This window comes from Camelus dromedarius, chromosome 4, assembly GCF_036321535.1.
Source record: "Camelus dromedarius isolate mCamDro1 chromosome 4, mCamDro1.pat, whole genome shotgun sequence".
Taxonomy (NCBI): Eukaryota; Metazoa; Chordata; class Mammalia; order Artiodactyla; family Camelidae; genus Camelus; species Camelus dromedarius.
Window position 1 is genome coordinate 45,944,851 of NC_087439.1, and position 16,142 is coordinate 45,960,992.

The following is a 16,142-nucleotide window of genomic DNA, read 5'->3' on the forward strand; positions in this document are numbered from 1 at the left end:
CCCCAAAAAAAACAAAAAACAAAACAAAACAACAACAAAAAAAACCTCACACAGTTTTTATTGGATTGGTTGATTCTCTGTATCATATGTTTGTTTCCTTTATCATTACTTTCTGGTCTTATCTTTCTCCCCCTCCTTTTTTGGTTAATTACACTACTCATCTTCTGACTTGCTGAAACAGATGTTTAGTTTATAAAGTTTTAGTTTTTCTTCTTTTCCTATATATGTATATAAGGCCATAAATCTCCCTCTAGATATTGTTTCATGCTTATCTCACAAATTTTGCTACGTAGCACTTTCACTATCATTCATCTAAAAATATCTTCTCATTTCCACTGAGATTTTTCCACTATCTTTTTTGTTACTGATTTCTAGTTTAATTCTACTATGGTAAGAGAGCATGTTCTATTTAAGGAACATTTAAGGAAGAAACAATGCCAGTCTTACAAAAACTCTTTCAACTCTTTAAAATTTGCTGAGACTTTTATGACCTAACAGGGTCAATTTTTGTAAAAGTCCATGCTTAAAAAGAACATACATTGGGCAAATGTTAGGTGGTGATTTTAAAACATCTATAGTTATGAAATAACCATTTTATTTCTTGTATTTTTTTCTTTAACTTTTACTGTGTCTGATATAATACAGCTTTCTTTCAGTTGGCATTTGCCTAGAATAACTTTTTCTTAACTTTTATTTTTAACATATCCTCCCCTCACCCCTTTTTGACTGCTTTTGAGAGTTTTTGCTCATTTTCTTGATTATCTCAAATTTTATTATGGTGTTTCTGGGTATTTCTTTTTATTCATCCAACTTGGAATTCTCTGGCCTTGAATCTATAGACTGATCTTGCTCTTGTTTGAAAATATTCTTCTTATCTAACCTTCAACTATTGCTTCTGCTCCATTCAAGATCGTCTTTCTACAGACTGTCAGCTGACTGACTGGTCAATAGAAACAAGCAGGAAGACAGAAAAATAGTACCTTCAATTAACTACCAACCTAAAATTCTAAAACCAGTAAAAATATTTCAAGAATAAAGGCAAAATAAGGCTATTTTCAGACCAATAAAAACTGAAAGCTACCACCACCAACAGACCTACACTATAAGAAAATTTCTAAATGGTATTCTTAGGCAAAAAGATCTTACTAGAGGTAAAATCAGAGATGTATGATAAATGCAGAGCAAAACAATGATAAATACATAGGTATAGCTTAGATGAACACTATGCTAGACAACGTGTGTGTGTGTGCGTGCACACACACATACTTCTAATAGAGAAAAATAATCGAATAAACAAAAACTAAGCAATCCAAGAAAAGGTAAGAAAAAATGACTAGGAAGGATAAATAGAAAGCACAAAGGAAGATCAGCTTTAAGCCCTAATAAATAAGTAAATACATGAAATGAAAATGGATTAAATGCTCCAATAAAATAAGTTTTTTCAGACAGGATTTAAAAAAATCAATCCCTATACCTTTGTCAAAACCCATAGAATATACAATACCAAAAGTGAACTTTAACAAACACTGCACTCTGAGTGACTATGACTTGTCAATGTAGGTTCATCAGAGGTAACAAATGTACCACTCTGGTGCAGGATGGTGACAGTGGGGGAGGCTGTGCATGTGTGGGGACAATAGGTTTATGGAAACTCTGTACTTGCCTGCTCAATTTTGTTGTGAAATAAATAAAACTGCTCTAAAAATAAATTTTATTAATTAAAAAAGTCAGTTATGGCAATTACCAGAGACAAGTAATACACCAAATAATAACTTTATGCTATATAAAATATAATCTTGAATTAAAATTAAAGCTTAAATGAGAAAACAGTGATCTTTAAAACTTCATTAACATAAAATAGAAAGTAAAATATTACTTTGCAAGTATCCTCTGTGAAACAGAATATAGATAAAAAATCAAAACAATTTAAAATATATTTAATATGAAGTTAAAATTTTGATTAGCATGTTTTAATAATATACAATTTAAAGCAAGAATCACTTAGACATTATTCATAGGTAATATTAGCTATGCAAACTATTTACTCTGAATAATAAGTCTCTGAGACTAAAATTAGAAATTACTACAAAAAAACCTGACTGAAACTTGCTGGTAGTTAAAAATTAGTTAAGTATTTTACGTGCATTACCTCATATCATCCTTTCAACATTATGATGTAGGTACTTTCACAAGAGAAGAAATGGAGGCTCTAAGAAGTAAAACAGTTTACCAAAAAACAACCTAGAAGAGTCAAAGTTGGATTCCACATCTTCCCAACTACATAGCTTAAAATCCTAACCACTACATAGCAGTAACTTAATTTTCTATGTTAAATTTCTCGATAGAGAAATAATGAAAGGTTTATGATCTCTATTCTAATAATTATACTATACGTTCTTCAAGGCAAAACCTAGTTTCCACCAAACAGTGATTCAAAAGAAATTTTTGGAAGACAGTTGCAGAGTATGGCTGCTAAAATCAAAATAATATACATGAATCTAAGTGCTTCTGTGGCTTTTTCCCTACTTAAATTGCATTTGTATAACGATGTAACCCAATTTTACGTAGTATTACTTTCATTGCCACTCCAAGAACACACAGCAGTATAACTTTAGGGTTAGTTCTACGTCAATATATGCACTAAAATGGGATGGAAATGAGACAAGTCTACGGTTATTAATAAACTACAGTTAGGGCTGTTAGCATCTTGGAAGACAGTGGGAAGCAAAATATCTGGGACAAACTAGAAAAATGGTATGTTGTGAAGAAGAAAAAGAAATTCAATCAAATGCTTATGTTTTGTAATTTAGTATTTACTGACCACTTTCATGTGCCAGGAACTGTACCAGATATTGGACTACAGAAATAAAACAGTGAGATAAATGCTACAATATTAACAGGCGTGTACAAAAGGCTATGGGCACCTATCTTGAGGGCAAATGGGGAAGAACCTAGGAAGAACAGAGGTCAAAGAGGACTTCCTGTTGAAATTGGCATTTGAGCAAAGCCTTAAAGGATGAATAGGAAATAAGACAGGTAAAGAAAGGTAAGGAACAAGATGTACAAAGGCACAGAAACAAGAAAGCATAGTCCATTTAGAGAACTCAAAGAGTTTTAATGTAGGAGATATAGGGCAGACACTGGAGAATGAGAGAAATGAGAAGGTCTATAAAAGGTCTTTATGACAGTGAATTTTATCTTGAAGGCCAGTGAAGGATAAACATGAATGTAACATAAGACACGTAAGAAACAGTCATCTAAGTTAAAAAAGAGAGACAGAGATGCCGTCCTATAGTAAGATAGTGGCAATGAAGATGAACAGATTAAAAAATGTTATGGAAACAGACATAGAGAACAAGGGAAAAGCAAAGATGTTTCTAATATCATTAACTGAATGAACGATGATACTGCAACTGAAGCACAGAGGGCACTGTGGCAACATTTCAAAGTGATAATTAACTCCTGTCCCTCAGAGGTTAAGGAAAAGCTTTCAAGAGGAGGAAATATCTAGCATGGGATTTAAAAGATGAACAAAAATTAAGACAACAGTTGGAGTTTAAAAGTTGGTGGTGAGTGGGAGGCACTGGTTAATGATAAAAGATGAGGCTGGAGAGGTCAGAAAGTGCCAGATCAAGAGTGCTTTATAAGCCATTTTAAGACTTTTGGAGAAAATCATTCAAGCAATGGAGAGCTATGTTAGGTTTACAAGGAAGAAAAAGGATCATATTTTTATTTTGGGGAAAAAAAGACTGACTGCAAGATGAAAATGGATTGGAGGATTAGACCAAAGCTGAAATGTGAGCGGAGTGGGTGAGGGTGGAAAAGAAAACATAAGAGATGGCAGTGGACACATCTGAGATCTAGAAGGACTGAGCGTCTGTCTATAGGGGAGGAGTTAAAGCTAACACACACTCTCTTCTCTATGACCACTCACCTGCCCACTCATCCATTTTTTTAAGCAATAAGTTTATTAATTTATGAAAAGTAAATCACTTTAAAAAAATATCAATAGCCAAATGCTTTACTTACACTTACAACAACACCCCCTTCCCTCTCCCTAAATTAGGAAAGATTTAAAGAAGGAAGCAGATTTTGGACTTTAAAATCTAACATTATCATCAACTATTTATTAATGGAAAATAATGGAAATAGGTTAATAAAAAAACAAATAGAACCTTAATCTAAAATGCTAAGGGTGACGACCAGAATTTTAGCATGTGGAACTGAGAGGATGGCCATACCATTCACTAACAGAGAAACCACACAAGAAGGAAAGGGCAGGGTGTGGGTGTGTGTGTGTGTGTGTAGACAGAGAGAGAGACTGAAATATGAAAGAGAATAATAAATACAATTTTGTTGTGTGTTTGTGTGTGCTTAGTAAATGCAATTTTGAAAAGACTACATTAGAGGTTCTTCTGAGGCATTTAAGTACCAATATCAACTAAACAAAGATATGACATTCAAGACTGAGATATAAACCTTTGATACTTAGAGAGAAAACTGGGCTGGAGACAAAAATTTGGACATTAGTAGTATACACATGGTAACTGAAACCCTAGGAGAAGCTGATAGTCAAGGACACTAAATACGCAGAGTAAGAAGTAAGATGGCCTAGGACAGATCCTTAAAAATCCTACATTTTACAAACTGGTAGATTATATGATGTCCACAGAATAGACTGAGAAGATGCAGTCAGATAAGTTTGAATGAAAATCAGGAGAACAAGGTTATTTCAAAAACTAAGGCAAGAAAGATTGGGGGAAAAAGTCAGTCAACACTATCCAAAGCTGCCAAGTTAAAGACTCAAATGTCTATGGTATTTAGCATCAAGGAGATAAAAATCTTTTAAAGAACAATTTCAGTTAAGAAAGGAGAGAATGGAAAGTGAGGCAGTAGAGACTGCAAGCACTGGCAAATCTTTTAGGAAACCTAGTGATGAAAATAGCAGAATATGGAAAATAGATTTATAACAGCGAGTTTTTTTGTTTTGTTTTCTAAAAGTAAACCAGTAGAGAAAAAGGTTGAAGATGTAAGATAAAGGAAGTATAGCAGGAGAGGTCCCTGCTATAGCAGGAGATGGGATTCAAAGCACAGATGAAGTATCCTTCAACAATGGAGAAAAAGAATACATCCTCATAAAACATCAATCAGAGGGGGTGTGTATTTTCTACTCACACATACTTTATATTTAATACATATTTTAACATTTTTTTTATAGAACAGAAAACGTATATAAGTTAGGTTGCATCTGTACACTGAAATTTTAACAATTGTATTATTCTCTGTGGGATGGGATCGTGGTATATATTGTATTATATGTTCTTCTATATTTTCCAAATTTTCTATGATAAGCATATAACTATTTTTTAAAATGTCTTTGTCCCTTGAATTATAAAGAGTAATTTATCATTAATGCAGAAAACTTAGGGGGAAAAAAGCAGAAAGGGGAAAAACAATACCTACAGCTTCCCAACGTGTTGCTTTCACAGGCTGAGAAAATATGTCAGTTATACTACTTAAACTAACATTCTCTCAGGAAAGGAACATTAATAGGAACACTGACTTGGAATAATCAAAATTCATGACTGACTTACTCAGACCTGGAAGAAAGAGTGGATTCCAGCTTCCTCTTAGCTACCTAAGCCTCCATTTTAAAAGAGGATTAGTAAATCTCCACTTACAAAGGTAGAATTCAGACATTCAGGGCTTATTAATTCGGAGGTAAAATTTTTAAATACTGCCCTGATTCCTGGCCATAATGATTTTTATATTCAAATATTTAATTATCAGTAACATCCATTATACTAACATACATGCCCACTGGCAACAATTTAAAAAAAGGAAAAGTAAAAATGTAGGCTTACAGTTGTGGTAAATTTGGTCTAACGAAGGGATCATTTTCTGCTCCATTGACTGCTTTGTTTTTCCTTTGTTTTTGTTCAGAATTGGTAGAGGGTGCCTGAGAATTGTTAGCTGTGGGAGGTTTGCGTTTGGCTAGAAGTTTCCTTTGCCTTTCAATATCTTCTCTTTGCTGATTCACCCATTCTTGTTGCCTGAATAAAAATAAATGTAAAAAAATACATATTAACCTTCCATTACTTTTCACAGTTAAAACATGAAAATACATTAGTAAACATGAAAAATCATAAATATAAATTTGTAACCTTATGTCCTGCCCCTGTGAATCAACTAATTCTCACTGTCCAGGTCTCATCTGAAACATTCATTTCTAAACGAGGTCTTCCTGAAACCCCCTGGACTAGGGAGAGAGGTGTTGCCCTATATAATCTCACGCTATCCTGCAGCTCCCACCTCCTCCTTTCTAACAAGTATCATTCCTACGGACACTTGATCAGAATGTGTCTGGTGAGACTACATCACTCCATGAGAACAGAAACCACAATTCTTTTATATCCTCTTGTATCCCTAGTGCCCAGCACAGTGATTGGCACATGCTAGGCATTCAATAAATATCTGCTGAATGAAATAAATGAGCTACTTAAAAAAAAAAAAAAAAAGGACAGAGTTAAGTATGGAGTAGGTTTTATCCATGTATCTCATCATTTAGTGTTTCCAGAAAAACTTACAAAAGACAGATGTGAATTTAATGGAGTATTATTTTCTCAATCTATCTTTATCAAAAAGAAATTTCGGGAATGGTGAAGTGATATTTTGAAATGAAACAAAAATTGACCTTATATAAGAAATGTAGGAGGAAAGAAGGAATTTTGACCCTTTAAAGAAAGGAAATAGCAAGAAGTCTGCACAGCTTTGAAAAATGGGCAAAAAAATATTACTGCTTCCCATTCAAGAATCTAAAGCTTACCAATTCTAAAAACTAATAGATATGTCTACTACAAAAGTAGAGGTTGGAGATTTTAGCAATTTGATCAGAGCATGAAGTAGGTAACAGTGAAGCTTTAAAAAGCCACCCCATTATACAACATTAAGCTTGTTTTAATAGTAACCATGTTCTTAGGTCACCTCACCACGCTAAGAAAAAATTTTAAATTTAAAAATCTACATGGTTGTGATACTTAGATTTAGAACAAGTCAAATGCTTCAATCCTTTATTCCCCTACCCCCGTTCAACCCAGAACTAGAGAACTTCTACTCGGCTGGTACGGAACTGGCTTAAACACATTTCCTTGTCCTACGGTTCTAGCCAGATAGTAGTAGAACATGGTAGCAGTGAAAGAATGAAGAACCACCTAGGTAAAAGAGCAAAATGGGAGAGAAAAATCTCAAGAATAGCAAAGCTAGAATAAGATTGTAATCCAGTATTCTTTTGGAAGTATTAACAATTTCAGTTTATTTTTAAAAATTAATTTTAAAGCTAGTTTAGGGCTCAATCAAGATGTTACAAGTGAAAATAAGCAGCAATAACCCTACTGAAATAATGAGAGTAAAGAATTACTAGAATATATAGCTAATAACTGATTATTCAGGAATGACCATATAATTTAGAGATTGTTAATTTAGTATTACTAACTTTTTCTCTCTCTTCTCATCTCCAACTACTTTGGGTTATATCACTGGTATACAGCTTGATGTACACCGATAAAATAGCTTGATATAAAATGTATATGTAACAACACACAGTAGGCCCTCAGTAAATGCTTATTAGTAATAAAAAATGCAAGTAAGTTTCTTAAAAACTAATTACTGGTTTGTTATAAAAGGATACAACTCAAGAACAGCCAGATGGAAGAAATGCACAGGGCAAGGTATGGGAAAACGGTGGGGCGCTTCCATGTTCTCTCTGAGCCTGATACCCTCTCCAAACCTCTACATGTTCATCAACCCACAAGCTCCAATTTTGCTCTTTTTTGACAGCTCAATGGAGAATGTTTAACTGGCACAGTTTATATTTTAGATTTATATTTTTAGTTTATATTTAAGGTTATATTATGTAACCTCCTCTTTTATTCATTACCAGGACAACTGTACGTCTGGGTTTAGTAACTCATATAATACTCAAAAACCTTTAAGTTCTGTCTCAAATGTATTTCCTACTCTCTACTTTTACTGTTAATATTTTAGCTCAAGCCTAATCACCTTTCATTTGGCTACTTCTCCATCTGAATTGTCAACAGTTTATGTTCTTTACAATATTATTCCCACATTACCATCAGTCATCTTTCTAAAACTCAATTCTGACCACACATACTACATAAAAAACTTCAAAGTTCCCCATTATCCACAGAATAAAACCCAAATTCCTTACTATCACAAAGACACTATCCTTTATGATCGTATACCTAACACCCAGCACAGCTGTGTTAAAAAAAAAAAACTTGAATAAATCAACCAAGATAGAAGGCCATTCTACGGTAAGTCCTGGGAACCAGTGTTTGAAACAGCAATGTTTATGTGATACTGTGTGAAATAAAGCTTTACTTCCATTTTCCATTTAAGTGAACTGACTCTGGCAAAGATGATTAAGTGTTGGCACTACTTGCTTTTAAGGTTTTTAACAGTTTTCCAGCAAAAAAAGGAGGAGCATATAGATCCCAGCTCTTTAACATAGTCAGCCTATCCTTATCCAGACCACCTGAACTCAAGAAAACATGGTAACGATTTATTTTATTATTATTTTTTTTTTCACCCTTCATCTACCTCACTGGGAACACAGAGTCTCTGTGTTTGGGGGACAAGCCCATCTATATACAAAGGAAGGCATTCGCCCAAACTAGGTTTTACAGCGCAAACTTCCTTTAACTTGAAACTGGTTCTAGGAACAATGATTTATTTTAAACTTAACTTCAAAAATGTTAAAGCCACGTATTCAAATGACTTATGAGTTACTGCATCTGAGGCTGTAGAGAAAATGTTTCTGTCTTTTACACAGGAATAGAGAGCAGCAGACAAGTGCTGAATATAAACATTGGAATAAGGATTAGGCAATGGAGATTGAGGGGAGGGAACCTAAGTAGAAAAATCCCAAAACATATATAGATATAAATCTTGCAATGAAAGTTAAAACTTTTAACAATTTCCTCCCAAATAATCTATAAAAAGCTAGGCCCGTTTATGTTTTGCAAGGTCCTTTAGAATAATACATCATACTGTATGGATGAATGCTAAACAAAAAGTTTGCTAACGCTAAAACTAATACCTCTGTTTTATGCCCCTTTCAAATGTACTAAATTCTGTGACTTTAAAGAGTAATAAGGAGTAGAGGTAAAACATAATTCCAAATCTATAATCTTTGAAAGCAATGAAAACCCAAATGAATACTAAATTTTTTAAAATGTAAGAATGACTAACTTTACAAGATTCTGAAATGCAAAACCATCTGTCCATTGTTCAGTAAATGAAGCACCATGTCTAACTGTTGTGAAATGCCCAAGGCGTAATCTGTCTTGCATACTCTTCTCTCGGCTTGACAGTTTTTCTTGTGTACTCTGAAAAAAGGAGGAAAAATTATCATTCAATTTTATTAATTTAAATTTTAAAAGCATACAAGGTTAAGAGGTTAGTGAAAGGAGAGGCCAAATGTACTGAACTTTTAACTTACCTTTTCAATAAGCAGTTTCTTGCTCATTGATATGCACTTATTTAATCGTTCCTTGTATTTTTCAAGTAATTTCTGTTGTTCATCTATCTGCCGTCTGAGATCACAGTTAGCCTACAACATGAGGAGACAATGAAAAAGGTCTAAAATTTGTGTACATGAAACACTTAATACTTTTAACATTCTGAGCTTACATAAAAGAATGATTAATAAGATTAAATATTTGAGTATGATACTAAAAAAATTGTTAAAACATCCACTTACCATGGGACAATATTGTTACGTGCTGCTTAATTGTGAAGTGGAAAGAGCATAGAATCCATACTCCATGGGTTCAAACCCACACTCTAAGGTATATAATCTTAGCTAAGTTAAATCAGTTATCTGAACCTCACTTCAGTTTTCTTACTTCTAAAACAGGGCAACATCATCTATCTCAGTTAAAAATAACTGAAGTACAGTAATATAAAGTGACACTTAAAAAGGAATTAGTTCTCTTCCACGGTTTGTAACTAATAAAACTTTTTCTCTGTTAAATGGCACTGCAGATGCCTATCCAATAGCCAACCAGTGTCACCATCTTTCTGGGCCATATGAACAGCAGTTTTATTGACTTCGTGGGCAGCCATACACTCACGGGAAGGGGCCTCTCTCTAAGCTCAGAAGATGAGTGTTAGTCTGCTTAGTCTGGTAGAGTCACCAGAGAATAACCTGAAGAGGCTGTTGGAACACAGGTTGCTGAGATCCATCCTTAAGAGTTTCTGAGTTAGCAGGTCTAGAGTAGGATCTGAAAGTCTATTTCCAGTAAGTTCTCCAGTAATGCTGATTCTCGTGGTCTAGGGAGCATTCTTTGAAAACCGTAGGTCTAGGCAAATCATGGTGGAAGCGAAAAGACGGTGGTGTAATAAATCAAAAATGCTGGGAGAAAATATAGCTGCCAACCTAAAATTGTTTTTCAAGGAAAAAGGGTAAAATAAAGATACTTTCAGAGGAACATATATGGAATTTAGCACCAGACCCTCATCACTAGGTTCAATTCAAACAAAACCTCAAAAAAGCGCGCGCGCGTGTGTGTGTGTGTAACTTGAAAAACTGATTTTAACACTTCTCTAAGACTGCAAAGGGCCAAAAAATAGCCAAAAAGGAGAGGATATTTGTTCGACCACATCTCAAGATTTAAGATTACTAAGATTAAGATTAAGTAATTATAATCACCCAAGTCTATTTTCTCCTTTCTTAATAATGGAAAACCAACATTTTATTCTGGATTGACATTTGCTTAGCTAAAAGATCATATTTCTCAACTTCTCTTGCAGCTAATGGTGGTCATGAAATATAAGCACAAGTTGTTTGATGGAATACCCAAGAAGGCTATACACAGAATTGTTGCATTTTATGTTAGTCCCTTCTATTTACTGTTTTCTGCTTAATAACACAGGTATCATCACTGTGACTCTAATATTTCGTACCTTGATATCATCTTTAAGATGAATGCCATGTACTAAGGATGAAGGAGCAGAAAAACTGAAGGAGTCAAGATCCCATATTACACTGTGGAGCCATCACACCTGGGCTGCCCCCCTTCCATTCCTCTCTCAAAAACTGATACTGGTATCTCACTTAAAGTGCTGTTGTTTATGTTCTCTGCTACTAACAGTCAAAGCCAACTGCTAAAGATAAAAAGATGCTGTGGTATCAGTACAGGAATATACAAATAGAACATGGTATATAGCAGAGAATACAGAAATAGACCCACGTGTGTATGAAAGCTAGAGTGGACTTGTAATTAAATGATCTGAATAACTGCTTATCTATATAGAAGAAATTGAAATGAAACCCTACTTCACACCATACCCAAAAATGAATTCCAGTGAGATTAACAACTTGTACTGAAAAACTATAAAACTTTTAGAAGAAAATATAGAACATCTTCATGCTCTTAGGGGTAAAAACAATTCTTTTGGTAAATCTATGGTACAAACAAAATAAACTATAAACAAAAACATATGTTTTTAAATGATCTAGTCATTAAGACAATAGGAAGAAATAAAAACACAACTCACACTGGGAGAAAAATCAACATATATGATCAACTAGAATGACATCAATTTGAAAAAAAGACAGCAATACAATAAAAAGAATGAGCAAAAATATATAATCAGTTACATCACAGAAGAAATACAAATGGTTAATATTTTAAAAGCTTCTCAAAAAATAAAGTGGATTCATAATAACAAACACCATGATATGTCCATTAAATTGACCCCCCAAAAAACTTATATATGATTATAATAAACCTTGGCAAGGATAATGAGGAGTAAGGTTATTTCTTGCCCATTCTTGGCGGGAGTGTAAGCTGACCCAACCACCTTGGAAAAAATTTGCCATATAAAGTAGAGCTGAAGATCTGCATGCCTTGTACTCTGGCCACATCTCTCCTATGTATACACCAAAGAGAAATTCTTCCACATTTGCCATAGAAGACATGAACAAGAATGTTCTTAGACATGTACAAGAATTGTTCACATTAGCAAAAAGTGGGAATAAAATATCCACCAAATTAGAAAAAATAAAGAATGGTACATTCATATAATGCCTTACTATATAGCCACGAAATGGACAAACTACATGACAATCCCATGTAAAACGCTTAGTGAAAACAAGCAGGGCAAAAGGGTACATACAGTGTAATTTTGCTTATATGAAGTTCAAAAATAAACTGAAATAATGTGTCATTACGAATGTATACGATATATGGACTGTAACTACAAAAAAACCCACAAAAGGCATAAGAAATAAATACAAAAAGTAGACTAGTGATTAATGGTAAAGGGATGTGAGAGAGAGAGAGTGGGATGGGATCAGAAACACACTGAATGTTTCAAAAGTATCGGTAATTATGGTATGATCACAGACGATGGTTTCATTGAGTTTCTATACTAATGGTTCTCAGTGCTGGCTTCAATTAGAATCATTTTGGAGAGGCTTTTAAAACCACCAATGCCCAAGTGCTACGTCACATTAATTTAACAGAATTCCTCAGGGTGGAGTTTAGGCATCAGTACTTATATAAACCACCTCCCATCCTTTCCATCTGGTGATTCTAAGGAGCAGCAAGGGGTGAAAACCAGTTTCATCCCTTACTCACATATTAAGTATACTTTTTGATGTGTCTTTTTATAAGTTTCCATTAAAAATCTCACTAGATTGCAGCAGTTACTTCATCTGGTATAGGACCAAATGGCAATATAGGTTTAAGCTTAACAAAATCAACTAACTTTAAAACTAACATGATATGGGTATCTGTCTTAGGATAGCTGATCAAATATAAATAAATTTTATAAACTTCCTCCTATTTCTCCAACTGTTTCTCATTCACATTTAAAGAGCTAATAAAAGTTTTTTCTTTAAAAAGTCGGTATTTTCAATGACGTATTACACTACCATAAAAAGCTTATTTTTTCCCAGCAATATATATATATATATATATATATTTTTTTTTTTTTACAATGCTAAGTATTTTCTCAATAGTCTTACTATTGCCAAATAATTTACTCAATTTTTTTCTGCCCATGACTTATTACTTACCCTGAGCAAGTCATCTATACGACCTTCCTTCTTTTCCAGGTCCTGGTTTTTATTACTTTCTAATGCTGCTAATTTCAGCATTGTAAGATCAGTCTAAATGAAAGAAAGCTATTTTATTATCTCCATTATATACATACATACATACATATACATATATACATATATATCATTGCATGCAGACATAAAATTAAGATTTTGCTCTGATTAAAAAGCAAAGAAAATGTTAAGAGTTTGTATGTGTGTATATATGAAGGTATCCCAAAAGGTTTAGTTTTAACTTTTAATATTTTCAAAAGTACAAGTGCTACAAACTTAAAAAACATTTAAAAGGTTATTTAAAATTTTAGAATATTGATATGTTGTTCATTAAAATCCAATATAACCACTACTTTGTGCTATCAACTCTAGCTGATTTTTGAACATGTCAAAAACTTTCATGAAGTGTTTGCTGACTGAAAGCAATAAATCTGTAAATCCTCGCCTAAACATTATCCAAACAAAGAAGTTTTGATGCATGCACAACAGTCTGGACAAGACCTGACAAAAAAAGTCGAAAGGCAATAAATTGCACAACTAAGGTGGTAAGCAAGATGATCTACTTCTTCAATCCCTGGTCTGAGACACTGTCATCCAAAAACTGTCACATGTATAAAGTTAAAATGAAAAAGTACTCAAAATCCATAAAACTAATTATAAAAGATAGCTAATTAATTTTCAAATGATTTTTGTAAGTGTGTTAAGTATATATGAATATACAAAAACAGACACCCAAAATGAACTGCTTTAACGTCCATTTGTAACAAATATAACACCTTCATGAAGATATCAATTATATGTACTTTGATATTAAGTTCAGAAAGAATCAATAAACAGGATAGACATGGTTGTTCTATTTATTTAATTTGCTTAAAAGATACATATATTTAATCACTGTGTAACAAAGGACAAGCTGATAGTAAATTAGTATTTCAATTTCTCACCCCCTATAAATTGTTTCTTTTTGTTTAGTAGTTAGCTTTCTTGATATAGAATTTTACTTTATGACTACATCTAAAACAAAGAGAAGACATCTTATTTGTGATTACAAAGTTGGTCACTGGTTTCTTATAAGTCATACAAAGAAATTTTAATTACAACTTACCTGAGTAATTTTAAAGGATAACTGCTTTGGTTGTAAAACAGGGTGGTCCCCAAAAGCTAATGCAGTAGGAGAAGGGCTATTCGGTCGAACCTTCATAAAATATTAAAAGTTTTACATTAGCAAGGGAAAAAAAACAGGCTTCTACCTCACAACTAAACATTTCTTAAATTTTTATCAGGAAATTAAATAAATTAAAATAAAACTGACTTTTTAAAACTTCTAATCACCATTTATTCAATAAGCATTCACCTCCTTCACATCAGGCCCAGTGAAAGAAATAACCAGCCATATATTTCCCACCCTTGACAGCTTACTTTATAGGGCCATAAAAGAAAATTTAATGTTTTCAATCTGTTGAATATAATAAGGCCAAATATATCATTTTAAAACAAAAATATTAAAAACAGATTATGAGGGTTCAAAAGTAAAACTAAAAGGACTTAATACAGAACTCTTTTAGTACTAGGGACAATAATGCACGCCCATATGTAGTACAATATCATTCACTGACAAGTGTCATGGTTTATCTATGCACTAGTTTTAAAATACATTCATTGAAAGCAGCAGGTTATATTCTGTACCAATGCTATCACTACAACTCAAAGTTATTGTTGTATCTTATGCTTTACTTGGTATATAACAATATGATGTGCCCCAAGGTACAAAATGAGTAAGACATAAAAAAGCATATGTCTATAGACAGGACTAGGAGGAGACACTGGAAGTAAAAACAGGGTACTTGAATAAATAAGAGATACTCTGATTTTTTAAAGTCTTTAATTCATCTTTAAATTACTGAAAGCCAACATTGTTTTATGGTTAGACAATGAACTTTCACATAATGAAAGTAAAAATATAAAGTGAAATCCAAAATCCAACACAAAATAATTTGTATAAAAGAACTAGATCTTAAAAAGCTAGAAACAAACCAAAAAGTATTTATGAGATTTTTAGGTCCAAGATCCTTCTCCTATACCAAACTAAACTATCTGAGGCTGATGGCTGCCTATTCTTTTCTCAAGGATCCCCAAAAGGAATTATGCTATCATTTCAGTGGTAAGAAATTTAACTGATAAGAATGTTAGACATTAGAAATCAGTAACAATATGGACTGATACAAAGGATTCATTTTAGTCCACAGACTCAACAGCATTCTTTTACAGAAAACATTAACTTCTTGGATATAATTAACTTAGTAAATCTTTAAGTTAAGAATCTCACTTTCTGAAATAAAGTTCTAATAGCATCAAATCATTAAAAAAGATTCAACTCACCTTACAGAATAATTTTTTTAAAAGATAAACACTAATATATAAAAAGTCCCCAATAAAGACAACAAATTATAAAAGTTATTCATTCAATATACGTAACATCTGAGACATAAGACTACACATGTAAAACTTACAGATGAGGAAGGAGTGGAATGTGAATGTGAATTCTGAGGAGAACGGATTGCAGGAGGTATACCTCTTACTGGACTGGAGCCATTCCCACCTTGGTACTGAGGGAAAAAGAAAAAATATCTATTTATTAACAGAGGTTTAGACAGATGCTATTTTAGACACAGCATTATGAATAAATTTGAACATATCTTATCATTATTATTGTGGCAGACTCAAAGACAAATTCCCCTAAGGCGAAAAATGTATTTCATTTTTCTTCCAAATTTTAGAACAGTTCCCTTATAAATGTTTGTTAAACCAGCATGATCCTTAATCCCAAAAAACTTTAACATGTTTACATGTAGGTGTTAGTGAATATAATCAACCATCTTAAAACAGAACTGTCATTCTCAAGATCTGTTAAATACCCAAACGTTCATAGCACTACATAAAAGAACTATATGGACCAAGTCCCCTTCCTTTTTAACAGCACAAAATCTAATAAAAATCAATC

At 33.1% G+C, this 16,142-nt stretch overlaps 1 protein-coding gene across 3 annotated transcripts in view; it reads right to left on the reverse strand.

The window, feature by feature from the left end:
• The window catches only part of TLK1 (tousled like kinase 1), a 125,126-nt gene that overhangs the window by 36,221 nt on the left and 72,763 nt on the right, over positions 1 to 16,142 (reverse strand). For all 3 annotated transcript variants that reach the window (XM_031451634.2, XM_010982505.3, XM_064484901.1), the window contains exons 6-11: positions 15,652 to 15,747; positions 14,247 to 14,336; positions 13,106 to 13,198; positions 9,521 to 9,631; positions 9,271 to 9,407; positions 5,865 to 6,053 (exon numbers count right to left, since the gene is read on the reverse strand). In XM_031451634.2, the coding sequence (XP_031307494.2) occupies positions 5,865 to 6,053; positions 9,271 to 9,407; positions 9,521 to 9,631; positions 13,106 to 13,198; positions 14,247 to 14,336; positions 15,652 to 15,747 (716 nt within the window). The remainder of the gene's footprint in view (positions 1 to 5,864; positions 6,054 to 9,270; positions 9,408 to 9,520; positions 9,632 to 13,105; positions 13,199 to 14,246; positions 14,337 to 15,651; positions 15,748 to 16,142) is intronic.